A 25,351-nucleotide genomic window follows, 5' to 3' on the forward strand; every position below is an offset into this window, starting at 1 on the left:
ACACGACGGCCGCCCTGCGCCTCATGGAAGAGTCATTGTTGCTGGACCAGAATTTCCGACACAAGGCAGAAAAACTCCTTGGGATTTTCCAAAGTGAACTGTTTCAGGCTCTCCTGGGTGCGTATGGGAGGTAGCTGACACCAGGATTGATGGGGGGAGCAAGCCAGGGTGCTGCTTGAAGAAATTGAGGAGGAGCCTAGTGGGCAAGGGGCAGGGATACATGCAGCACTCAGTCCAGCTTTCCCAAACCTGGGGCCCACCAGATGTTGTAGTCCAAAACAGCTAGAGGGCTCCAGGTTAGGAAAAAGTACCGTATTTTTTGCTCTATAAGACTCACTTTTTCCCTCCTAAAAAGTAAGGGGAAATGTGTGTGCAGGCTGCGCAGCTATCCCAGAAGCCAGAACAGCAAGAGGGATTGTTGCTTTCGCTGTGCAGCTATCCCTCTTGTTGTTCTGGCTTCTGAGATTCAGAATATATTTTTTTCCTGTTTTCCTCCTCCAAAAACTATGGTCTGTCTTATGGTCTGGTGCGTCTTATAGAACGAAAAATACGGTAGTCTAGTTTCTGAAAGTCAATGCATGAGTCATACCCTCCTAACAGCCCAACTCCCAAATGTGGAGTATGAGGTGCAGGGAATGCACTCTGAATGTGCTCAGAGCCACACTCATCTTTATTAACAAAAGAATGATAGAATTGTAGAGTTGGAAGGGACCCCAAGGGTCATCAAGTCCAACTCTTTGCAATGCAGGAATCTCTACAAGATCATACAAGACAGGCGGCCATCCAACTTTTGCTTAAAAACCTCCAGTGAAGGAGAGTCCACCACCTCCCGAGGGAGTCTGTTCCACTGTCAAGCAGTTCTTACTATCAGAAATTTGTTCCTGATATTTAGTTGGAATCTCCTTTCTTGTAACTTAAATCCACTGGTTTGGGTCCTAGCCTTCATCTTCCATGTGACAGCCCTTGAAATATTTGAAGATGCTAACATATCTCCTCCCAGTCTCCTCTTTACCAGGCTAAACATACCCAGTTCCCTCAACCGTTCTTCATACAACTTGGTTTCCAGACCCTTGATCATCTTTGTCTCCCTCCTCTGCCCACACTCCAGCTTGTAAATATCCGTCTTAAATTGTGGTGCCCAGAACTGGACACAGCACTCCAGGTGTGGTCTGACCAAGACAGAATAGAGTGTGGCTATGATTTCCCTTGATCTGGACCCTAGACTTCTGTTGATGCAGCCTGAGGCCCTGAAGTTAATAAGCCCTGCCTGCCCCATATGTATAGATGAGCTAGAGAACTAGGTGCAGAAGCCAACTGTTACGGTAAAATCTGGGTGCGAGGCTGCTCTGCCACCCAGCTCGTCGGACTAAGTCCGCGGGTCCCTGCGGAGGAAAATGAGCTCAGCCGGAGACAGGAGCAAGCTGCAGAAGATCCAAGTTTATTGCGCAACAGGTTTAAGGCGAGATTGAACGGCGAGAAAGGGGTGACATGAACTTTTGAAACTTCCCTCCATGTCCCAGAATACAGTGCAAAATACATCCCAGTTACATCATGAATACATTAAGAAGAGGTTGGGTTACACAGATTACATCATGAATACATTAAGAAGAGGTTGGGTTACACGGATTAACATGTGGAGGAGGGAGGGGGAATATGCAGAGTTGGAGATATGCGCAGATAAGCACATCCTGAGTACCGGTGATGAGAAGACAATGGTCCAAATATGTATAGTCTGCCACCTGGCATTGCCCGGAGGAAAGGTTGGCAGAGTGATTTGACAGGATTAGGGTCTTGACACCTTGCTTGAGGGATTATGGAGGACAGGGGAGGTGTCATGGAGTCCTAGAGAAATTGAGCAAATTGGCACGTTGAGTTTCTATGAATTTTATAGATTTTAGTCCCTTTTGACATTGACAATTGGAAATAAATGGATATATTGTAGTGAAGAAGAAGGTAAAGAAGACATGCCCCCCCCCTTCCGTATCACAACGAAGTGTGGCTTTGTGAAGGAGGGCTACTGAGAAAGTGTGCAGATAGAGAACAAGAACCTGAAAACTTCTTGGAGAGGCAGAAATAAGAGAAAGCTGCCTTATGCTGAGACTATTGGTCCATGTGGCTCAATATTCTCTACACTGACTGGCAGCAGCTCCCCAGGGTTTCAGACAGGGAGTGTCTCCCAGTCCTATGTGCAGATGCCACCAAGGATTGGACCTAGCATCTGATGCAGAGGCTCTGCCACTGAGCTGCATCCCTCTCCTAAATAGTGGTGTAAATGGGCAAGCAGAGATTGCATATTGGAGGGGGCAGGGCAGGGAGAATTCCCACTAAAATTTCCAGTGACCGCCGTTTCCCAGGAGAGAAGTTTTTGAAAAACAGTTCTTGAATATATTTTTAGATTAAAAGATCTTAAGTTATTTTTGAGCAGGGATCTCAAGTCCTGTAATTTTCCAAGATTTCAAAACACTCTTTAGAGGAGCTAAAAATACAGAAGGCCAAGGGGCGAAATGAAGCAACTGTGTTTAAATTTGTTCTGCAGGTGGGCAGGTTGCACACGGGTTCAAATAGCCAACGAAGTGCGGTTAGCTTTATCACGGGGTACAAATACTTTTTGAAATGGTTACCTGAGCCTTCACCAACTTAGAGCCTTCCAGATGTTTTGGACTACAACTCCCATCAGCCTTGGCTGATTGTAGTCCAAAACATCTGGAAGGCTCCAGGCTGGGGTCTATGAAGCATAATTCCCTGAGGAAAGGGAAGAGGATCTAGCTGGGGCAGCTGCTTATCTGAACTCGATAAATTGAGGAGGGTCTTAAAGCAATGAAGCAATGGGGGGGGGGAGAAGTGGGTGAAGCTTAAAAGTGGGAGGAGCTTGTTGGTTGGTTGGGGTTTAGAAGGGGAATTGTGGGGGGAAAGAGGTTGGCCAAAGTTAGGGAAGACTTTCTTCTTCTTTGGGAATTAGGGAATCAGAGGGGAATTAGGCATTATCTCCTGAATACCAGGCCTGAGCTTTGAAGGGGAGGGAGGAGGCGGAAGATGAAGCTTGTGGTGAGCCTTGTTGAGCTTTCAGCATGGAGGGTGCCCAGGTGTATGGGTTTGGGGGCTGCTTTCCTCCAACCACGCAGCCCTCTCATCTCTCACCCTTGCATCAGGGTCCAAGAGCCTTGTCTTGTCATACACCTGCTGAGTCTACCTAATGCTAGGAGGCAGCAGCCTCCTTATCTTCCTCCTCCTCCTCCTGATGCCAGAGCTGCACCTGCAGAGACTCAGCCAGCCAGCCAGAGAGGGGTTTGGCTCAGCTCGTGGGTCTAAATATAGGCTTTAATCTGAGTTTCATAATTACTTCTGAGCTGGGCTGAAGGGAGGTGGGGATGGGATGCCCGGAAGCATCTAGGAGCTCAGCTGTAAGGCGCTTGGTGTGCACCTGGGGAGTCCTAAATCCTTTTCTTCCCACACCTGTGTGGACAGCTGCTCCCCTTGGCCTACCTTGCAGGAGGATGTTCTTTGCAGAGGAGGCTCCTCCAAGGTCCGTTTTGTGAAAATGTGCCTCCCAGATAGTGGCTTTTATTTTTCAGACAAAAGAAGAAAAAGAAATATTGGGGATTCCCCCCCTTTTTTATCTAATATTTAAAAATTATTTGACTTTCCATCCATGCTCTTGGTTTAGATATCCAGGAGTTTTATGAAGTGACCATTTCAGACACTCGCCCCACAACTTCACGGAGGTCTCGGCCTAAGGTAGGTGCTCTTTTGTCAGTGATTTCCTTCCTCTTCCTATAGCTGTTTGCTTTCTTAGTACTCCTGAGCCCAACTCCTCCAACCTTGGATTCTGTGCCTCAGTAGAATTACAGAATTTGCTGCCACAGGAGGCTGTGATAGCCACCAAATTGAATGTCTTCAAAAGAGGATTAGATAAGTTCATGGAGGAGGATAGGGCTATTGTTTGTTGCCTTTGTTTTAGCTACTTATTTGTATTTTTATCTTGTGAGGAGGCCTGATATCTTTTGATGAAGGGCGGTAAATAATAATAATAATAATAAAATAAATAATGGCTACTAGCCACAATAGTTAGAATCATAGAATCATAGAATCATAGAGTTGGAAGAGACCACAAGGGCCATCAAGTCCAACCCCCTGCCAAGCAGGAAACACCATCAGAGCACTCCTGACATGTGGTTGTCAAGCCTCTGCTTAAAGACCTCCAAAGAAGGAGACTCCACCACACTCCTGGGCAGCAAATTCCACTGTCAAACAGCTCTTACTGTCAGGAAGTTCTTCCTAATGTTTAGGTGGAATCTTCTTTCTTGTAGTTTGGAGCCATTGCTCCGTGTCCGCTTCTCTGGAGCAGCAGAAAACAACCTTTCTCCCTCCTCTATGTGACATCCTTTTATATATTTGAACATGGCTATCATATCACCCCTTCACCTCCTCTTCTCCAGGCTAAACATGCCCAGCTCCCTTAGCCGTTCCTCATAAGGCATCGTTTCCAGGCCTTTGACCATTTTGGTTGCCCTCCTCTGGACACGTTCCAGTTTGTCAGTGTCCTTCTTGAACTGTGGTGCCCAGAACTGGACACAGTACTCCAGGTGAGGTCTGACCAGAGCAGAATACAGTGGCACTATTACTTCCCTTGATCTAGATGCAATGCTCCTATTCATGCAGCCCAGAATTGCATTGGCTTTTTTAGCTGCCGCGTCACACTGTTGGCTCATGTCAAGTTTGTGGTCAACCAAGACTCCTAGTTATGCTTTGCCTCCACAGTCCAAGGCAGCAGTGCTTTTGTATGCCAGTTGCTGGAAATCGCAGGAGGGGAGAGGGCTATTGTGCTTGGATCCTGTTAGTGGGTTTCTCACAGGCATTTGGCTGGCCACTGTGAGAACAGGATGCTGGACTAGATGGGCCTGCTTTGGTCTCATCCAGCAGGGCTTTTCTAATGTTCTTATTGTGCACCAATGGAAAAAAAATCCAATGTAAATTTGAAGTGATTCTGTGGTCCCTGAATGGATTGCTAGCTAGCTAGTTAACACCATCTTATTTATTTAATTTAGAAATTTCTTTACATTTATATCTCTCTTATTTCTTTTGACATGAAACCCAAGGCGACATACATGTGGTTCCTAGGCAGTCACCAATCCAAGTACTGTTCTGACCTAGACTTGCTTAACTTCAGCAAGGTGATGGCTTCATGTGCCTTTAGACCAGACCCTGGGGCCCTCCTGGGGGCATCAAAGCAGTATCTTTGTACAGTGGTACCTCGGGTTAAGTACTTAATTCGTTCCGGAGGTCCGTTCTTAACCTGAAACTATTCTTAACCTGAAGCACCACTTTCGCTAATGGGGCCTCCTGCTGCCACCGTGCCTCCGGAGCACGATTTCTGTCCTCATCCTGAAGCTAAATTCTTAACCCAAGGTAATATTTCTGGATTAGCGGAGTGTGTAACCTGAAGCGTATGTAACCTGAAGCGTATGTAACCCGAGGTACCACTGTACACCTGAAGTCCCAAGAGCCCTTTTCATTTCAAGCCCTTTTCTGAAGGTTTCTCTCCCTTGAGGACATGAATACTGGGAAATGGGTGCCAGGGAGAGGCAGAACACAGCTAAATGTTTTTGGGGAAGAGCTGTGGCTCTGTGGTGTAATCCAGCTCTTGCACGAGTGGGGATCCCAAATTCAGTCTTCTGTATCACCATTGGGAATGGATCTGGGCTAGTGTGGTTAAGATCCTGGTGCCGGTCCAACAATATAAGGCAGCTTTACATATGTTTTAAGCAAGAGACATGGCAACAGGAAGTTGAAGATTAAACCGTCCAGACTCTTTGAGGTTGTATGCAGAGCAGTACAGACTGTTCGGATCGGATGGGTTGGAGGGAGCACTCTAAGGGACTGTTGGGGGATGTTCTTTCTAATTGAGTGAACTTCTGGTTAATTAATCTCACTGCTTTTCTTCTGGGAGAATGGAAGAAGGGAAATAGACATGGAGAAGCGGAGAAAAGAACTGTGGGCTCTCTCTCTCTCTCCCACCCACCCACACCCTTGTGGATCTGCTTCTATGAATCCGGCCAATTAGAGGCCACAGGTGCCTTCCCATGCCCTGAAACGATGGAGACATGGATTCATTGGCATTAAGCTTCAGTACGGATGCGGGTGGTGCTGTGGGTTAAACCACAGAGCCTAGGACTTGCCTATCAGAAGGTTGGCAGTTCGAATCCCCGAGACGGGGTGAGCTCCCGTTGCTCGGTCCCTGCTCCTGCCAACCTAGCAGTTCGAAAGCACATCAAAGTGCAAGTAGATAAATAGGTACCGCTCCGGTGGGAAGGTAAATGGCGTTTCTGTGCGCTGCTCTGGTTCGCCAGAAGCGGCTTAGTCATGCTGGCCACATGACCCAGAAGCTGTACACCGGCTCCCTCGGCCAATAAAGCGAGATGAGCGCCGCAACCCCAGAGTCGGCCACAACTGGACCTAATGGTCAGGGGTCCCTTTACCTTTACCTACTTTGTCAGTGGCATGTTCCTCACTTAGTTTGGACTTCACAGCCTGTAGTAACCTCCACAACCCTCTCATCTGTGTCATTACCCAAAAGAGTACTCATTAGTGGTTACTCGTCATCCTGGAAAAAGTAACAAGTGGGGTGCTGTAGGGTTTGGTCCTGGGCCTGTTGTTGTTCAACATTTTTATAAATGACTTGGATGAAGGAATTGAGGGGATGCTCATCAAATTTGCAGGTGACTCCAAACTGGAAGGGGTAGCTAATGCCGCAGAAGACAGAATCAGAATTCAAAATGACCTTAACAGATTGGAGAACTGGGTGCTAGCTAACAAAATGAATTTCAATAGGGACAAATAGGGACAAATGTCAGATGCACAAATATAGGATGGGGGACACCTGGCTTACTAGCAGTACATGTGAAAAGGATCTAGGGGTCTTGGTGGACCACAAGCTTAACATGAGTCCACCATGTGATGCAGCAGCAAAAAAAAAAGAAAGAAAAAAAAGAAAAAAGAGCTAATGCTGTTCTAGGCTGCATCAACAGAAATATAGTGTCCAGATCAAGGGAAGTAATAGTACCACTCTATTCTGACTTACCGGTAGTCAGACTACACTTGGAATACTGTGATCTGGGCATCACAATTTAAGAAGGATGTTGACAAGTTGGAATGTATGCAGAGGAGGGCAACCAAGATGATCAAGGGTATGGAAATTAAACCTTATAAGGAGCACTTGGAGGAGCTGGGTATGTTTAGACTGGAAAAGAGGAGAGTGAGAGTATATATGATAGCCATCTTCAAATATCTGAAGGGCTGTCACATAGAGGAGGGAGCAAGATTGTTTTCTCCTGCTCTGGAGGGTAGGACTCAAACCAATGGCTTCAAGTTGCAAGAAAGGAGATTCCAACTAAACTTTCGGAAAAACTTTCTGACAGTAAGAACTGTTCAGCAGCGGAACAGACTCCCACGAGGGGTGGTGGACTCTCCTTCCTTGGAGGTTTTTAAACAGAGGTTGGATGGCCATCTGTCATGGATGCTTTAGCTGAGATTGCAGGCAGTTGGACTAGATGGCCCATGGGTCTCTTCCAACTATTCTATGATTATCTATTTCTCTTGCTGCTGCCTGTTACAGCTTCCTGTAGCAGTGAGTTCCACAGGTGAATTGTGTGTGTGTGTGTGTGTGTGCGTGCGTGTGTGTGTGTGAGGGGGGGGGATACTTCTTCACCAACACCTCTGTTCTGTTTGTCACACACTGGAGATGTCTTGCTTGTGGGTTTCTCATTGGGGCATCTAGTTGGCCACTATGAGAACAAGATGCTGGACTAGGTGGGTCTTTGGCTTGATTCAGCTGCTGCTGCAGTACTCTTCTTATGCTCCCTTTCTCTTCTTCCACCTTCACCCCACTATGGAGCTGAAACCTGCTCCATCAGGGCCTCTACAGTGACAGGGTTCTATCCAACATTAGTTGTTCTCAGAGCGGTCCCATTGAAATGAATGAATGTGACTAACTTAGGTCCATTGTTTTCAGTGGGCCTATTCTGAGCATAACTTCATTGTTTCGAGCTCATTGTTTCTTTTCCCTCCAGCACCAAAATAGTCAAATGGAGGTTGACAGAAGCAGTTTCTGAGGAACCAGGGCAGAGTGGCAGGATAAGGATGTGAAACAGGAACAAATAGAATCTATGAGGTGAGGTTCACTCCTGGAGACCCCACTTTCTGCAGTGACTGAGAGTCTCTGCATGACCAAGGCTGATGTACTAACTACACTTTTTCCTAGATGTGTCAGATCTGGCCATGTCTGTATTAAAACTCATTTGAATTACTACCATGGGCTTTTGCGTATGGTTGCCTTTGAAGATTGTCCAGAAGCTTACAGCTGGTTCAGAATGTTGCAGTGGAGCGGCTGCTGAATGGGGTGAATTATAACAGGAATGGGGTCTGGAAGCAGCCCTCTAAAACTCTCTGTATGGCCCTTTGTCTGTCCCCAGACAATGCCCCTTATGGGCCATTTTCCATGTGTTTTTGCATGGTTGGAGTGTGTCCTTTGAAGTGCAATTCTTTATTTTATTCTAAACGGCCTCGGTCCAGTATACCTGAAGGAGCGTCTCCACCCCCATCGTTCTGCCCAGACGCTGAGGTCCAGCGCCGAGGGCCTTCTGGTGGTTCCCTCATTGCGAGAAGCAAAGCTACAGGGAAGCAGGCAGAGGGCCTTCTCGGTAGTGGCGCCCGCCCTGTGGAACGCCCTTCCAGCAGATGTCAAAGTGATAAACAACTACCTGACATTCAGAAGACATCTTAAGGCAGCCCTGTTCAGGGAAGTTTTTAACGTGTGATATTTTAGTGTATTTTTGGTTTCTATGGAAGCCGCCCAGAGTGGCTGGGGAGGCCCAGCCAGATGGGCGGGGTATAAATAATAAATTATTATTATTATTATTATTATTATTATTATTATTATTATTATTTTATTCAACACGTTTAAATTCCATATGTCCTCAAAGGAGCTGAAGGTGGCATACATTGTTCACTTACTCCCTGTTTTGTCTTCACAACAATCCTGCAGTGTAGGTTAGCTTGAGAGACTATGACTGGCCCAAGGCCATGCAATGAGTTTCAAGGCTATGTAGGGATTTGAACTCTAGTCTCCCAGGTTCTAATCCAATACCTCTAACTACTGCACCATACTGGCTCTCTTGAGTAACTGCATGGCTTTGGGAAGAATAATAGGGACCTGCCTTTATAAGGATTTCTGATGCAGTACATGTTAAAGCAATGTTTGAACACTCATAAATCTATGTATAAATGCTGAGAATGATTATTTATTGATGTTACAAGCATGGTCCTTGCTAAGAAGATGGGGAAGCATATATAGGGACTGAGTAAAGGAGAATGAGCAGTCCCAGTGGGGGAAGGGCAGAGCATGGCTTGTGGGGCATGAAAGTGTGCTTTTCTGCACAGATGCAGTTGCTCAAAGAGGGGCAGATCCCGGAAGGCCTGGAATTTAGATCTGCCTTCTCTCTGTTTCTCACCAATGACCCTCCTGTTCTAGGGTGGGTTAAGAAAGAGACAGAAGATAAGGCTAGCCTGTTTCCTCATGGGTTTTATACAAATCTATAGGGCAGCCACGTTACAGTTCTGCTTGTCTCATCTCAAAATGGCTAGCATAGAGCAGGGAAAGGTGCAGAGAAGCAGGACAAACACCAGAACTAGAGTTGCCCTTGGCACAGTGCTGATGAGCTAAGCAGATCTTGGCTCAGCTCTGCCATGGCCACCACATGCTTTCTCTGCTGCTGCTGCTGCTGCTGCTGCTGCTGCTGCTTTGGTGGTGGCTGCGTTGGCACCACTCACTGCCCCTCCACTGGGCTTCCGGATTCACTTCATTGATGGATGGGCACCACCACTTTTGAGTGGGAGCTAAACTCTTCTCCCAGCCATGGTGACCACTTGCCATCTTACAATACCCAAAATGCAATCCCTTGCCCCATACATCTGTTAAATCTACAGATTTAATATATTTATAATCCTGCTTGAACTATAGATATATGAAATTAGTAAATTTTATAGATCTGTGGGCCAGGGCATTACATAAGTTCATTAATAATATTTTTGAGTGACTTAAAAATGGAGGAAAGCTAGCACAGATGGGACTCAAGTTTGGCTCCTGTTCCAAAGTGGGACTGTTTCCTGTTGCTGAAAAGCCTCTGAGGTCTGTTTAGCAGTGAATGGCAGCAGAACCTGGTCAGGCAAGTGAGGGGCTCTGCTGAGACTCTGGGCCCCTTGTCAAATGCCTGACATGGTTGACAGCTGGCGCCAGACCTGCTGAAAAGGGCAACTGAAATGATCAGCAGTTTGGAGCAAGCTCAAGTATCTAGGGCTTTGTGCAGAGCAATCTTATACGCTAGTTCCACTGGAAGGGGATAAAAGATCCGTTCTCTATACCTTCAGCATAACCCCTCAGTAATCATCCTGCTAAAAACTAGCAGGGAGGGGGACAGTTGGCTGGGCCAAGGAGATGTTGGCCTAAGAGGGAGATGACTGAAATTAATACAATTATCAATGATATGGGTAGGTGTCCCCCTCCAGTAATATTGTAGCTCAGGCACGTCCAGATTCCAAGAGACTGTGATCTATAAAAAAACTGGCAGTGACCCATTGTATTGACCAGAGTTGTTGAGCTTTATTGGGGAAGGATCAGCCAAAGTTGTCAAGCTTTTTTTTTGGGGGGGGGGGCGGGCGTGATCAGGGTCCTGCAATCGACCGACCATTAGATCATGATTGACCAGTTGGACATCCCTGCCCTAGCTTATCCTCTGCAGTTGATTGACAGTAGTGTGGAATTGAACTCTCTGCCATGGAGTGGTGGTCAGTAGCTTAAGGGTAAGACAGATTTATGGAGATGGAGAGATCCACCATTGGCTTTTGGAAGGGGCTTCAGCTTGGTGACAGAATACATTTTTTTGCTCACAGAAGGCCTCAAATTCAATTTCCTCTACCATCACTTTAAAAAGACTTTGGAAGTGTGCTAAATGAGATGCCGGATGGCATGAGATAGCTTTATATGGAACTTCCATGGCCTAGGGCAGTCTAGCACTGAACACCAGCTGCTTTTAGAGCCACAGCAGGTATAAGGACCCTGTTGCCCTTGTGTTCTGCTTGAGGGCTTCCCATTAGGGCACCTGTTGGAAGCTCGAGGCTGGCCCGGGTAGACCTTTTCACCTGATCCAACAAAGCTCTTCTTGTGTTCTCTCTGTTAGTTTCCGAGGATGACGTGGTTTTTGTGGGCCATGATTTTTATTTGTCTCTGCACCCCCTTGTCCTGCTTTGTCAATTTCCTCTCAGCGCTCATGATCTCATAAGCCCTCTCTCATCTCCTTCCCCAATTGAACTTCGCTCCAGAAGAGAGATTATTCAGCCCCCCTCCCCACAACTTCATAATTTTAGTTGCTGGTGTAAATGACTATGAGAGTGACTTCACAGAGTTTGTTTATCCTGTCTGCTGAGACGGAGAGAGGATAAGAGGAAGGAGCAGCAGCCGCCAGTTTCAATGTGACAGGAAGGAAGTCCTTTTTCTAGGAACAGATTCTCTCCCTCCCAAGAGCTGAAGCAGTTTAGTGTGGGCTAAAGCTGGCTGGAGGGCAAGGTGCCAGAAAATTCTTGGAGGGTTTCATAGGGTACCTCAGTGTGCTGGGGCAGTCTACCTTTCCATATGTAGCAAGGGAATGCTGCAGACTTCAAGCACTGGCTATGTAGTCCTAGGGCAGCCTTTGCTAACCTGGCATCCTGCAGACTGTCTGGTCTTAGGAGCCTGAATAATAATAATATCACTGCTATTATTTAGTTAGATGATGATGATGATGAATTTCAGTGCCAGACTGTCTGATTTGGCGAGCTGGGTTATCATTATCATTATTGCATTTATTTGTCATTTACTACTAAACTGTCTCAAAGCTACTTACAGTTATAAAAACCTGCATGATAAAAAACTTAAAGTACATCATTAAGATAAAATAACATCAATTGATGGAACGTGCTCATCCTGTCGTAACAAAGAAAGTGATAAATCCTACCCCACCCTGCTGAAAGATGAACACCAATACAGGCGTGGGGATCATCATACCCTGTGACCCCCACATTGAGCCAAATGCATGGGGAAACAGGAATGTCTTTGACTGGTGCTCAATGGCTGATATTGCTGGAATTAGGTGCGTCCAACGCTCTGGGGAGAGCGCTCCACAATCAGGGAGCCACCACTGAGAATGCCTGCTCTCATGCTGCCAACTTCTGTGCCTCTCTTGGAGGGGGCGGGGCAAAAAGAAGGGTCTCTGGTGATGAGGTAGGTTCATGTGGGGAAAAGGTGGTCCCTAAGGGCATTGGGGCCCTGAACCATGTGAGGCTTTATAATATTAACAGTAGTTCAGGCAATCCAGAAGGGTTTGTTCTGTGTTTAGCTCCAGAATGAGGAACCTTTGGCTTTCCAGAAGCTGTTGGAGTCCCCACTCCCATCAGCCCCAGCCAATGGCCTGGGATGATGGGAGTTGTACTCCAGCAACATCTGGAGGGTCAAAGGTTCCCATCCCTGGTATATATGAAGGCCAGCCAAACACCTGTTATGGAAGAATACTAAGAAAAGTATCCTGGCTGTAATGGGGAAGGGAGGCATCTTGGTGTCCCTCCTATGAATTAAGATGGGGTACAACTCAGTGCTTGTGCAGGGAAACCTCAAGAGTTGGATCTCTTGCTCCGCCTGCCTTGGAGAAATTTAAAAACCCTTCCTAGAATGCAAGACATAATGCCTAGCAGCTGAAGAGTCTCTCAAGCTTGCCTCCTCAAAAGCACAGCCAGAATGTCTTGTTTCCCAAGACAGCTTGCAGGGCCAAAGCAAGTGCTCCTCAAATTTCGGCCCCCTCATCTGCTGCTCAGGGTGTCTCTAATCTGGCTGGCCTTGTACTCGCTTTGTCTTGCAGTAAGTGGGAAGGGCTGAAGTCAAATCAGTGACTGTTTTGGGGTTCCTGTTGGAAGTGTTCACCGGAAAAGAGAAATTTTAATAACATTTGGGAAGGGACTTCAGGGCCTGAAAGCCACTGTGGGGTGGTGGGCCACCTATAAGAACCAAAAAGAATATAGGCTGCCAAATAGGACTTAGGGCCTCAAATAGCTGAAAGGACTCCTCTTCTTTTCCCACAGATCCTCTCAGGTGTTAAGATCAGCAGAGAATGATCAGCTCTTGGTAGTTCCTCTGCCATCAGAGCTTTGGGGTGGTGGTTTTCTGGGACAACCCCTAAGTTAGGATCATGGGAAGCTGTACCTTATTCTGAGTTGGGCCATAAATCTGTCTAGCCCAGTATTGTCTATACTGTCTGGCAGCCGTTCTTCAGGCAGGGTTTTCCCCCAGCCCCCCTTGAGATGCCATTGCGGACTGAACCTAGGACCTTCTACATGCAAAGGAGACGCTCCACCACTGAGGGATAATCAGTCCCTAAGTTGTGGAACTCCTTCCCTACAGAGGTGCACCTGCAACCTTCACGCCAGGTTTCTCCTCATATGGTGAAAACACACCTCTTTATCCTGACCATTGCCACCTGAGAATGATATATTTAGGACCTACCCTATTCTTGTGACTCTAATTTGGGAAGGACCATAGTGGTAGAGCGTTTGTTTGGCATGCAGAATGCCTTAGGTTCAATCCCTGACTGCAACTCCAAGTAGGGCTAGGAGAGACCCAGAGACTGAAACCCTTAGAGCTACTGCCAGTCAGTGTAGACAGTACTGAGCTAGATGGATCAAGTGGTCTGACTCAGTATAAAGCAGCTTCCTTTCTTCCTGTTTTAAACTGCTTTTCGTATTGTATTTCAAGATAGCTGAAACCCGCACTGAGACCTTATGGTGAAGGGTGGGTAAGAAATAAAATATATTATTATTATTATTATTAATTATTATTATTCTATGTACACACATAGGCACACATATAAAAGCACACACACACAACATTTCCCATTTTCTGTCTGTCTGTCTCATGCATCTATACCTATGTATATCTACTGGCACATACTCCCTGATATTCTCTCTCTCTCTCCATTTCCAGCAGATCTTCTGTTTTCTGCCTCCCCCTCACTTCTGTGATCAAGGCATTTTAGCTGCAGTTTTTAAAACTCTCCTCCCTCCCACCCCAACATCCGTTTGACCATATATTTCTATCTCTCTTTTCATGGGCATATATTTTCCTGGCAGTTGGATCTGATCTTTTCTTTTTAGCCCTCCTGTCTTCAACTCCAAATTTAACCTATTGCAGTCTGTTTTGGGGTGTGTTTTTTTTGCAGGGGTTTGAGGGAGAGAATGTTAATGAATTCCTGGAGATCCTGTGTGTAAAGGTCAGATTTGTGGGGGTGGCATTATTTTTCTTTTTTTACCCCCTCTCTTGGCTCCCAGGCAGCCCCCCACCATTTTATATGAGATATTTCCTGTTAGGTGTAAAATTAAATTGGTCTCAAGTGTGTGTGTGTGAGAGAGAGAGTGAGACTGTGTGTGTGTCACACACACTCACATATACATATACTTGTGATTATCTTCTCCCTCCCAACCATTATACAAAGGAAGAAAAATCTTCCGAAATTAGATGAGGATCAATACCCTGCCCTGAAATATCACACTCAACGCTTGTGCATAAGCACTGGGTTCCCAGGGTCTCCCAACGCCTTTTGGATCCCACTTTGTCACCACCACTTTCTGCCAGTTACATGCATGACCCATACTGGGTGAGCTCATATGACAAAAATGTACACTTGCAGTCTCACACACGTACAAACACCCACCCACCCCGCCAAAGTTCCTGATCTCTCCCTTTCTGATCCTTTCTGGACTTTGGTGCTGGGAAGAGGCTGTCTGTGCCTTGTACTTTCACCCACAGTTGAAATTCAATCTCCCTCCCGCCAGCCTCTCATTCTATTAGCTTCAGTCTCTCTGGCGCTGGGAGAGTTAACTCCCGGTGACGCTGCTGCCTCCACACACCGCCCACCTCCCTTGCTGGGCTGGATCCTTTCTGGCACTCAAAAGGTTAACCTCCTCTCCCTCCCCCCTTTTTCTTTGTGCCCCCCTCTCTCACTGCTCCATATTCCAGGTCCCTCTCCCCTCCCTCTGATGGGGAGCAGCAAGAGGGCTCTTCCCCTCTCCAATTCAGCCCCTACATCTTAGCGGGACCCCCCCCTGCTCCTGGCCTTCCCCCCATTTCCCCCTTCTTCCCCCCTTCTCTCTATCTCTCTTCCTCCCCTCTTTTCCCACCCTTCCACCTTCTTTTCCACCTCTGCACCTCTTTCCAGCTGCCCATCTTGAGCGAAGGGAGCAAAGGACTCTGTTTCTCTGAGAACAGGCAGAGCCTCCTTCCTTTTTCCACCCTCCCCTTCCTTCCTTGCATTCTGTCACTCCCCCCCCCCACTGTAAGCTCTCTCTCTCTCCCCCCCTTCCTTTTGGATCTCTCGCCTCTCCTTTCACACACGCTGCCTTTCATCTCTCGCATACTCCCAACTGGCATCCCCCCACCCTAACACACACACACACACACACCACCCAGATGCCAGCATTGGCACCCCTAGGATACACCAAAGCGTAGCTCAGGGGCGGGTGGGACGTAACACCCCTGGTACCCCTCATCAGTCAGGGTGAGCTACCCAAGAACCATAGTTGAGGGGGGGGGCAAGCGGTAACCCTGAGCCCCGGAATATCTGATGTTCTACAGACCTTTCCCAGCTAGGTGCTTGAGTCAAGAAAGGGATGGACTGCTTGTGCATAGTCACTACCAAGGTAAGATTTGCCTCTGGAGGGGGTATATTTGTGCCGTCTTTTGTGCTTCTTGTTAACTGTGGGGTAGTTTGCTCACCTCTGCAAAGGGTGGGAAGGGGAGGGGGGGGTAAGAGAGCTCTGGAAAGCCATGTGTGTTTGTCTGTGTGTCAAGCGACGGAGCAGGGGCAGTTGCTGATGGGTGGCATGGAACAGCTTGGCAATGCTACTGGGTGCCAAGGTGGTCACTGGCGATAGGGGTGGTTATGATGGTTGTGGTAAGCAGTGGAAGAGACTCCTCCATTGCTTGAAGTGGTGGGAGGAGGTCTCCAGAAGCCTTCTGTCTCTCCCATGAGCAGTTTCCATGGAGCCGATGGCTGCGTGGGATAAGGCTCTATAGGGTGATGTGGGGTAGTGGTGGTGAGATTGGGGAGGTGGAATCGTCCCTATAAAGAGGCAGGAGGGAGAGAAATGGGGTGTTGCAGCGGAAAAAGGTGGCATCTTTACTGCTGGAATGTGAGGATGCTGGCCCTGGTGCTGAATCTTTGGTGCTCTCCGTGGTGCTGAAAGTGGATGCCACAAGGCTTGTGTCTTAAAGAGCTTGCAGCTAAAGGAACGTGCCCATGATGGTGATGGTGGCGGAGCACTGGGAACACAACACACTACTAGGCTGACATTGGGTGCAGGTGTGTGCATGTTTGTGCGTGCACACACACACATTGTACAGCTCCAGAGGTTGCTGGGAGGTTTGTGTGTGCAGAGGGGGTGGAATGGACCCGTTCCCAATTCCACTTTGAAATATCTTAGGGCTGGAATGGTTCTAAGATTAGGGTTATGGTGAAATACAGGTCAAGGGTTGAGGTCCCTCTCTGTTTTAGCTGTCTTGCTAATGGGGGCTCTAGGGCTTTGCCATAAAAGAGAGTGTGTGTGTGTGTGTGTGTAAGAGAGAGAGAGATGCTTTTGCTATGCAGTTTCATTTGGTGTGTGTGTGTGGGGGGGGAGGTTGGGGTCCTTCCCCAAGGTTGGGTGGTGGTTGTTTTAATAACTAGAAGACTTTTGATTGTTGAAATGGTGTGTGTGTGTGTGTGTGTGTGTGTGTGTGTGTATATGTCGGGGTGCTGGGAATTCTAGATTTGGGCTACTGGTCTTGGGAAAACTTGTCAATAGCTACAGTATTGAGAATTGAGGAGTAGGTACTTCTCTGTCCAATGTGAGAGCCACTTGAGTCCTATATAAGGTAGCAAGGGGACCCATCCATTTCCTTAGTGCTCTCCATGGACCTTGGTGCTCAGCAGTTTCTGGCCTTGCTTTCCTAGTCCCTCTACCTCCCTTCCCTGACTTCTTTTCCTGGTGCTGTGGGTGGGTGGTGGTGGTCATTGAGATTTCCAGGCCTCATTCAGGGCCTGGTTCTGAGTGGGTATTGGGAATTGAACTCTCCCTTTCTCCACTGGACTAGGATTGAGAGCTGCCCCTGCTCTTGGCTGTTGGAATAAAAGGGTTTCCCACAGGTGTGTGATGGAGGTTGCCAGTGGGGTGGGGGCCAGAGAGGAAGGTCTGCATGTGTCAAGATGGGCAGCAGGAGGGAGAGCAGTGTTGGGGAGTGAGGGAAGGATAAAAGTCTGGCATCTTCTGATGCTCATCTGAAAGTATTTGTCTCTTAGCAAACTCATGTTACTTCAGAGAACAGCAGATGGAGGAAGCATAAGAATGCACCACCTAAGAGGGAGGGTGGGGGGAAGCTGTGGAATGCAGTGTCTTGACAAAGCAAGATCAAGAAACCTTTCTTAACAAAAAAAGAAAAAAAAAGAAAAGCATTCCGCATTGGGTTTTCTGCCCCTCCATGGAAACGCAGAGCAATCCAAGATCCCATCAGGCCTTTGGAGAATGGAATGATTCAGTCCTGATTAGTCAGGGCGGGGTGAACATTTAATTATAAAATAAGGCATTGAGGTGGGTGGGTGGGGGGAGAGTGAATGAGTCTGTGGGGTGGGGGTGGCCAGGCTCCAGGGGTGCACAGTGAACAGGTGTTGCTTTTGGCTGAGATGGCTTAAAGTGTAGCTGGCTTATTGGGGTTTTTTTTTTTTGAAAAAAGAGTAGGGTGTTGAGAGCTCATCACCCGGGGTGTATATAAGTGTGAGTGGGGGGAGGGGGAGAGAGACAGAAATAGCACCAAAAGGAGCCATTTCATTCCGCCCTACACACACACACACACACACACACACACACAATGCTTGCGCTAAATACCACACTCAAACTGTACATGAATGCTGATTTTGGGGTGTGAGTGAGGAGGGTGGGGTGGTAGAAGAGAGAGAGGTTGAGTGGTTTGAGCGTCTGATAGGAACCAGTAGTAGAAACTGCAGTGGCTGTCCGCTTCCAGGCGGAAGAGGAATTTGGGGTGGTGGTGGTTGAAAGGTGTAAGTGCAAATAGGAAGATGAGAGAATGTCTGGGGTTCTCCCCCCCCCTCACAAAACCCCCAACAAATTTTCTTGGTAGTGGGGAAAGTGATAAGGTCTATTTGAGAAGTGTCTCTAGGCCGCATAAATGAAAATCAGGGTAGGGGGCTCTGTATGATGGCTGCCTAGATTGATTTTGCTGCGGAATGTAAAGCAGGCAGTGGAGTGGGTGGGGAATGGCGTTAATAGGGTTGGGTGTGTGAGGAGGGAGACACAATCCGGGGCAGTTTTTCCCAATTGGATGCCCTCCAGATGTTGGGACTACAACTCCCATCAGCCCTAACCAGTACTGACTGGGGTTGATGGGAGTTGTAGTCCCAAGATCTGGAGGGTGTTGGGTTGGGGAAATCAATTCTACAGAGACTGTAGGTTATTTCTTAGCCCTGAATGTGAGGGTATATCTACATTAATTTGTGCAGACACACAACACATCTGTAAGTGTGTCTGAACACTCTGAGGCATAAGAATAGAGTGTATTATTTTTTCTTTTTCTTTTTTAAAAAAGGTTTTGAGGAGGGGGAGTCTGGTGATTGTGGAGAGGGAGGGCTCTCAGCATAGCAGCAGGAGGCCCTGGCCCATCATGAGAGGGACAACCCAGTCAGATGGGCGGGGTATAAGTAATAAAATTATAAATTTTATAAGTCACTGGCAAGGGTGAACAATAGGTTTTCTGGGGGAGGGGGAATTGGACTTCCACTGAAAATAGCCTCCCCCCACTTTCCATAAATTGACAATGGTTCATTAATAATGTATGTGGGCACTGGGAGTGATTGGCTGGGGCTTTACTTCCTGAGGCTTCATCCATCTCTACTCTTATCAGATCTTCTAAGGACTGGCCTTGGATTCTTTGCTGGTTAAGTGCATGTGGAGGGGTGATGAATGTGTTGAGGAGGGGTGGGAGAGAAGGACCCCTGAGGTTTATTAGACTGGTCTTTGCTTCCTTACATTCCAGGCTAAGGGCCTGATCAACATTTGATGGCTTCATGGTATTTGTCTGTCATTTGGGGTCTTCAGGGGCTTGGCTAAGCTTGGAAACCCACTCTTCAGAGTTGACCAGCAGGTTATTAAAAATAGAATCCAGGGAGAAAGTTGGGTTGAGTTAAGCCACCCACAGTGAGCTGTGTGGGAGTGTTCTTGCCTGCCTTCCCATTCATAGTTTTGATCCATGAAGAGTTCTTAAAGTGTCAAGAGCAGGTGACGTCAGGAGATTTAAAGGCAGGTAGTTTCTTTTTTCTTTTTTTCTAGGGGAGAATTTTTTAGAGGCATTTCCTGTGGACAATCTGGTCAGAGTTCTAGGACAAAGATGGGGAAACATTTTTTGCCCGAGGGCCACATCTCCTCATAGGTAACTTTCTGGGGGGCAGAAAGTTTTTTTTCCGGACAAGCAAAAACACTTGAGATAGGGACAGGGCAAGGCTGGTGAGGGATGAAGCCTTGGGTGTGTCCTGAGGAGAGTCCCAAGAGCCACATACAGAGACTTAGAGGGCAGCATTCGGTCCCTGGGCTTGCTGTTCCCCCTCCTAGGAACATAGGAAGCTACCTTATACTGATTCAGATTATCTAGATCAGTATTGTCCAAATAGTTCAGTCTATATAGCTCTATGGTCCATAAAGCACAGTATTGTCAACAAAGACTGGCAGCAGTGGCTGTCCAGGGTTTCAGACAGAGGACATTCTGATTCTTACCTAGTGATGCCTTTAGGGACTGAACCTGGATCCTTCTGCAGGTAAAGTAGATGCTCTGTATTATCCTCTAAGTTGATATCAGAGTGTGTTAACAGTAGTGTCTGGATCCTGCCCAGTTTGTATGTGTATTCTAGAGGCTTCAGGAAAGTCCCCCCTCCCACACTTCATTTTAACAACTGGAGTAGAAATTTGCCTTGAGGCCTGTGAAGATGGCAATTTGGAATCATCTAGATGTAGACGAATGCCTAGAATCAGGAGTGCAAAGGTGTTTGATATCAATCAGCCATCTTTTCTAGTCACTTGGTTAGGAATATAGGAAACTGTCTTTATACTAAGCCAGACTATTATCACCACTGGTACACTGACAGTGGCTCTCCAGGTTGCAGACAGGAATCCTTTCTCACCTGTACCTGAAAATGCATATGGGACTGAACCCTGGGGCCTTTTGCATGAAAATCAGGTGTTCTACCACAGGTTTGGGCCCTTTCCCAGCTACTGAGTTTCTAGATTTTTGCATCTGTCTTGAATGCATATTGGTGGAGACTGATTGATCCAGGTAGAGCATTTGGGGTGGATGTAAAAGTGTGAACAGGTTCAGCTTTCCTTTCTAGAAGGCCTTGGATTTAATGTAGGAGTGGGGAAATCTGTGTAGTTGCCAGAGTTACAACTCCCATCATTCCTGAACATGCATGGCTGAGGCTGCTGGGAATTGAGTCAAGCAGCATTTGGAAGGGTGCAGGACTCCCATTCCTCATCTAATGTCACAATATAGGGATATTAATTTATTAGGGAGTTGGGTGCATTAGTACCAAGGTGCTTCAGGTAAATCACATGGGGGATATGATTACACCACTTGTCAATGACCAGGATGGAAAGTATGTTTTTTTAGATGACTAGGTGTTGGGCACGGAATCCTTGCTGGGCTATTCTGAATGCTTTGGGCAGAGATTGGACTTGAAAGTATCTAGCCATGGCTATTGTTTGTTTCAAAAACACCTAACAGACATGGCTAAATATTTTCAACTTCAAAGCTAGGGAATCAAAAGAGGCTGAGGGGGGAGGACCTTCCACCTCCCCTAGGCTTGTAGATTGGGGTAGGAGGGGAACCTGTGGCCCTTCATATATTGTTGGGCTCCAGTTCCCATAAGCCTCAGCCAACAACAGCAATAATCAGGGATGATGGGAGTTGCAGTCCAGCAACATCTAGAGGGCTGCTGGTTCCCCATCTAGATGGGGATAGACACATTAAGAGGCTTCTAGGGGTGCTGTGAAGGACCCTGCTCAACCTCCAATGGCATATCCAGGTAGGACCGGGGATATCTCTTGCCTGAAACCCTGGAGAGCTGCTGCTAGTGCAGAAAATACCTACCTGGATGGGCAAAGAGAGTGATTTGGAATAAGGCAGCTTCCTATGTTCACTTCTTCAGATAATTAGCACAGGGCATGATCCATCCAGACATTTTTCCATGCAAGGCGCAGTTACAGTTCATTTTTCTGGGGTCTTTGTGAGACAGCGTCCAACGGATCGTGACTATTATGGCCTGATAATAGTCCTTCTTCATGGTGTCCAATATGATCTGCTTGCCTCTACTGAGCTGTTTCCATGTATGTGCTAAAATTTCTTGGGGTTGGTGGTGGGAAGAGATTTATTTAAAAAGTGGCAGTCTTGCAGATCAGTCCTCATCAAGGCATCCGGAATGTAACTCCAGAAAGCTGCTAGATAGCCAGAATAGCACTGCCTTTACCTTCACCCTTTTTTCTTGTTCTCAGTCTCTCCAGGCATGGATTATTTGTGAGAGTGTGGTGTTCTTTAGCAGCTGTAAGAAAATGGGGGTGGGATAGGGCATCCGGTTGGTTGGTGACATTTTGTGTGTGTGTGTGTGTGTGTTACATGCCTGTGTGGCTCTTGCCATTGATAATCTGGATTGGGAATGAGTCATCGTGTGTGTGTGTGTGTGTGTGTGTGTGTGTGTGTGAGACAAGGAGAGAGAAACTCACAGTAGAAGAGAGATTCCAAAAAAGAGAAATGCTTCTGAGGATGGGTGAGTGAACAGGGACTGACCTGTGACCACTGCCCCCCAAAGGTTTATAAATGATTTGGTCCAAGAATTGCTGAAAGGGGGGCTTTGCTGAAATTTAGAAAAGGCCCTTGAGCTGGCAGAAGGTGGGTGGGAGGTATCATGCAGCAGTATGTGAGAGGGGGAGGGAAGTACCGTAAATTAGGCAATTTGGAAAGGCTCAGTCTCAGTGAGAATTCAGCCACAGGACCTATTTTCAAGCATTTGGTGTTGGAACAAAAGTCCTCCTAAGGGCATTTAGGGAAGGTTGTGGTTGTGGATGCAAAACACCCCAGAATCCACCGGAAACTTTATACACATGTGTACACACCCACACAACACACCTGTTGCATCCCAGCAGGTAGATCTTGGGTATCAGTCAGTGAGATTGACAGATCTGGTCCAGAGTAGATGCCTTTCAAACACATATACTAATAACCACATAGGCAATCTGGCACACACATTTTTTTCTTGATATCAAGAAAAGCTGGATGTATTTATGATTTTTAATTGTCTATTGTACTGTTTTATTTTAATAATCTTTTAATTGGCCTTAAAGCTATTTTGGAAAAGGTGGGATGTGTATGTTTTAGAGAAAACAACTTATGCAACCCAAATAGACCTTGTAAAAATCTTCCATTTTTGCTCATGCTGTCTAGTTTTTATCCTTTTCCGCCACCTAAGGAACTCTGAACAGTTTATGTGAATCGTCTGCCCCCTCCCATCTCAGCAACCCTGTGAGGTAGATTAGTTGGGAGAGTTGAGCCCATCAATTTCACCCACTGCATTTCATTGATTTGTAGAAATTTGGGCCCAGGTCTCCTCTCCTGCCTGGCCCCCACAGTCCAACATACTTTCCACTCCACTGATGCTTTAAAAATGTATATCGTTAGAAGTAGTATTCAAACTCACTTGCTTTTTAAAAAAGTATTTGCTGGGAACATATATTTGACATTTTTTTAACTCTCTTGTCTTCAACTGGTGGGTCAGGACCCACTAGTGGGTTGCAGCCTGATCCAAGAAAACGATCATCCAAATGCATGTTGGAGTTAAAAGTGGGTCCTGGGTCTGAAAAGGTGGAAGATACTTGTTTTAACTACTTTTCCTGCTCTCTATCCTACATTTGGAGGTGTGAATGGTGCGAAGGGCTGGTCAGTGACAGTGTCCATGGTGGTTGTGGTGGAGAGGGTCAATGTCACTTTCAGCATCTTGTCTGAAAATGCCTTGAGCCTGTCTGAAGATCTGGCATCCTCAGTGGGGTGGGTGGTCCAGAGCTCAGTGGTGGAGCATCGGCTTTGCATGTCAAAAGTCCTTGGTTCAGTTGCCAACAGCCTCTTCAGATGAAAGGGGCAGGGGCAGGCAATAAGAAGAGAGAGTCTCCTCTCCCTGAGACCCTGAAGAACAACTACTAGCCACCCTCCTTCTATCCACACCATACATTGAAAGCACGTTCAAAGCATATGACTTCCCCAAAGAATCCTGGGGACTGTAGTTTCACCCTCACAGAGCTGCAATTCCCAGCACTTTTAACAAACTAGTGCTCATGTTTCTTTGGGAGAAGCCATTTGATTTGAATGTGCCTTGAATTTCTTTTAAATACATGGTGTAGATCTGCATAGGCAAAACTAGAGTAGATGGAGGGATTGCCTGAGTTTTGGGACAAGGCAGCTTCATAGTTTAGGAAAAACCAAGGGGATGCTGGCAGCAATCAGTCCAGTTTTTGCTTATCTAGTGAGTGTGTTACATATACCATGACCCATTTAGTTGCTCTTGTATGGGTGTTGGATATAGGATTATAGCTGTGAGGTTTGCTCTAAAGGGAAAGAGGGTGGCTAAATCCCAGATTTTTATAAGAATGGAAAGGTCACACAGGAAGCTGATTCTACTGATTCAGACACTTGTTCAGTGACTGGCAATGGCTCTCCAAGGTTTCTAGCAAGAGATCTTTCCCAGCTCTACCTGCAGATGCCGTTGGGGATTGATCCTAGAACCCTCCTGCATTCTACCACTGCGTTTCCTCTAGCTAGGTAGCAAGCTTTAGAGATGCAGCAAATGCTTTGGCTAATTGTTTGCATATCTCCTCAGACAAGTTTTGACAAGCCTTCTAAGTTGAGCTCTTCATCCCAGTCTACATCTGTACTGGAAAAGTTTTAAAGATGTTTTAATCATTTTATCACTTCTTGTTTGCCATCCTGGGCTCCTTGATATGAAGGATATAAATAAAAATAAACTTCACTGGTTAGGACTGCAAGCTTTTGGTTTGTCCCGGAGTCTTCTTCAATGAGCTGTGTTTGGTATAAGATAGTGACTGGCCTTTGAACCAAAAGGAGCTGTTTTTGCCAACAGGGTGGTTTGGGGTGGCAAATCCTTGGGAGGCCAATGATTTTAAGAGATTTCTATTCCAGAAGTGGATGTTTGTGATGTTTAATTGGTTGATGGGCTTTTGTTTGTCAATAATAATAATAATAATAATGCAAATTTGGCATTAATGCCCCCCAAATATGATTGAAAATATGCAAACTAAGCGTTCAGGGGTCTTGAATAAAGTATTTCTGTTGCAGCCATTAGAGTTTCACCAGACATTCTGTGTTTGTCTGGAGTGATGGTGGATGAGAACAGTGCTGGGTTAGGTGATAGTGAGGTGGATGATGGAAAGGGACTCAGACTGCAGAGGGCATGTTTGCAGTCCTGTTGTGTTCTTGCGTTATTTTCAAAGGTTTCCATGCAGGCAGGAAGGCAGGGCTTCTGTGCCCTTTTACATCCACCATGATAGTCGGGCATCAACAGGTGGAGCGTTGCAGTGTTGGGGGAAACACTTTGTCATCTGTTTTCTACTTACTATGCAGCTATGGGCCCTGAGTTTTTGTACACGAAAGTGGTGGTGGCCTCAAAGAGGACTGGAAGCTTGGGCTGCATTTGTGTGAACAAAAGCTAGTGGTGTTTTGCAAGGAAGTATGTGCCTTATATCTCTGTGTGACTTACATGCACTCCACTGACCGGAGTACGTTCTGTGTCTGCTCCCAACAAATGCTTTTCTCAAGTTATGGGAGGTGCTCAGGGAAGTGATGGAAATATATCTGTCTCCTAGCAGCCCTGGTTTGTGTTGAAGATGGCCTGCAATGTGAAGCCAGTTTTTATTCTGCTGTGCTGTGCAGTGCTGTCCTCCCCCCCCCCCAGCCCCCCAAATATACACACATACTTGAGATGGAGGGCACATTGTGAATGAATTTCCTTCCTGGGCCTGCAAAAAAAGGTGGCTGCCCCCAGGAGTCTTTGGCATGAATGGGATTGTAACAGTGCAGACCAAGGGTCTGCGAAGCTGCTTTCATGAACAGAAGCAGCAGACAGAGGGGGTTAGCTTTAAGAGAGTCTTCCTCCATGCAAGGCCCTCTAGATGTTGCTGG

General features: G+C 46.8%; 1 protein-coding gene across 8 annotated transcripts in view; it reads left to right on the top strand.

Annotated features, from left to right (window-relative positions):
- Positions 1 to 25,351, top strand: part of DLG4 (discs large MAGUK scaffold protein 4) — a gene marked incomplete at its 5' end in the record, with an annotated part of 145,924 nt that continues 120,573 nt past the window's right edge. For 3 of the 8 annotated variants that reach the window (XM_079951796.1, XM_079951800.1, XM_079951802.1), the window contains 2 exons: positions 1 to 117; positions 3,665 to 3,735. In XM_079951796.1, coding sequence (XP_079807922.1) covers positions 24 to 117; positions 3,665 to 3,735 — 165 coding nt within the window. Of the gene's footprint in view, positions 118 to 3,664; positions 3,736 to 15,075; positions 15,772 to 25,351 lie in introns of those variants that run through there. The other 5 variants (XM_079951788.1, XM_079951789.1, XM_079951794.1 and 2 more) reach the window with 3 other exon arrangements.

This window comes from Podarcis cretensis (genome assembly GCF_951804945.1).
Source record: "Podarcis cretensis genome assembly, chromosome: 13".
NCBI classification, from domain to species: Eukaryota; Metazoa; Chordata; class Lepidosauria; order Squamata; family Lacertidae; genus Podarcis; species Podarcis cretensis.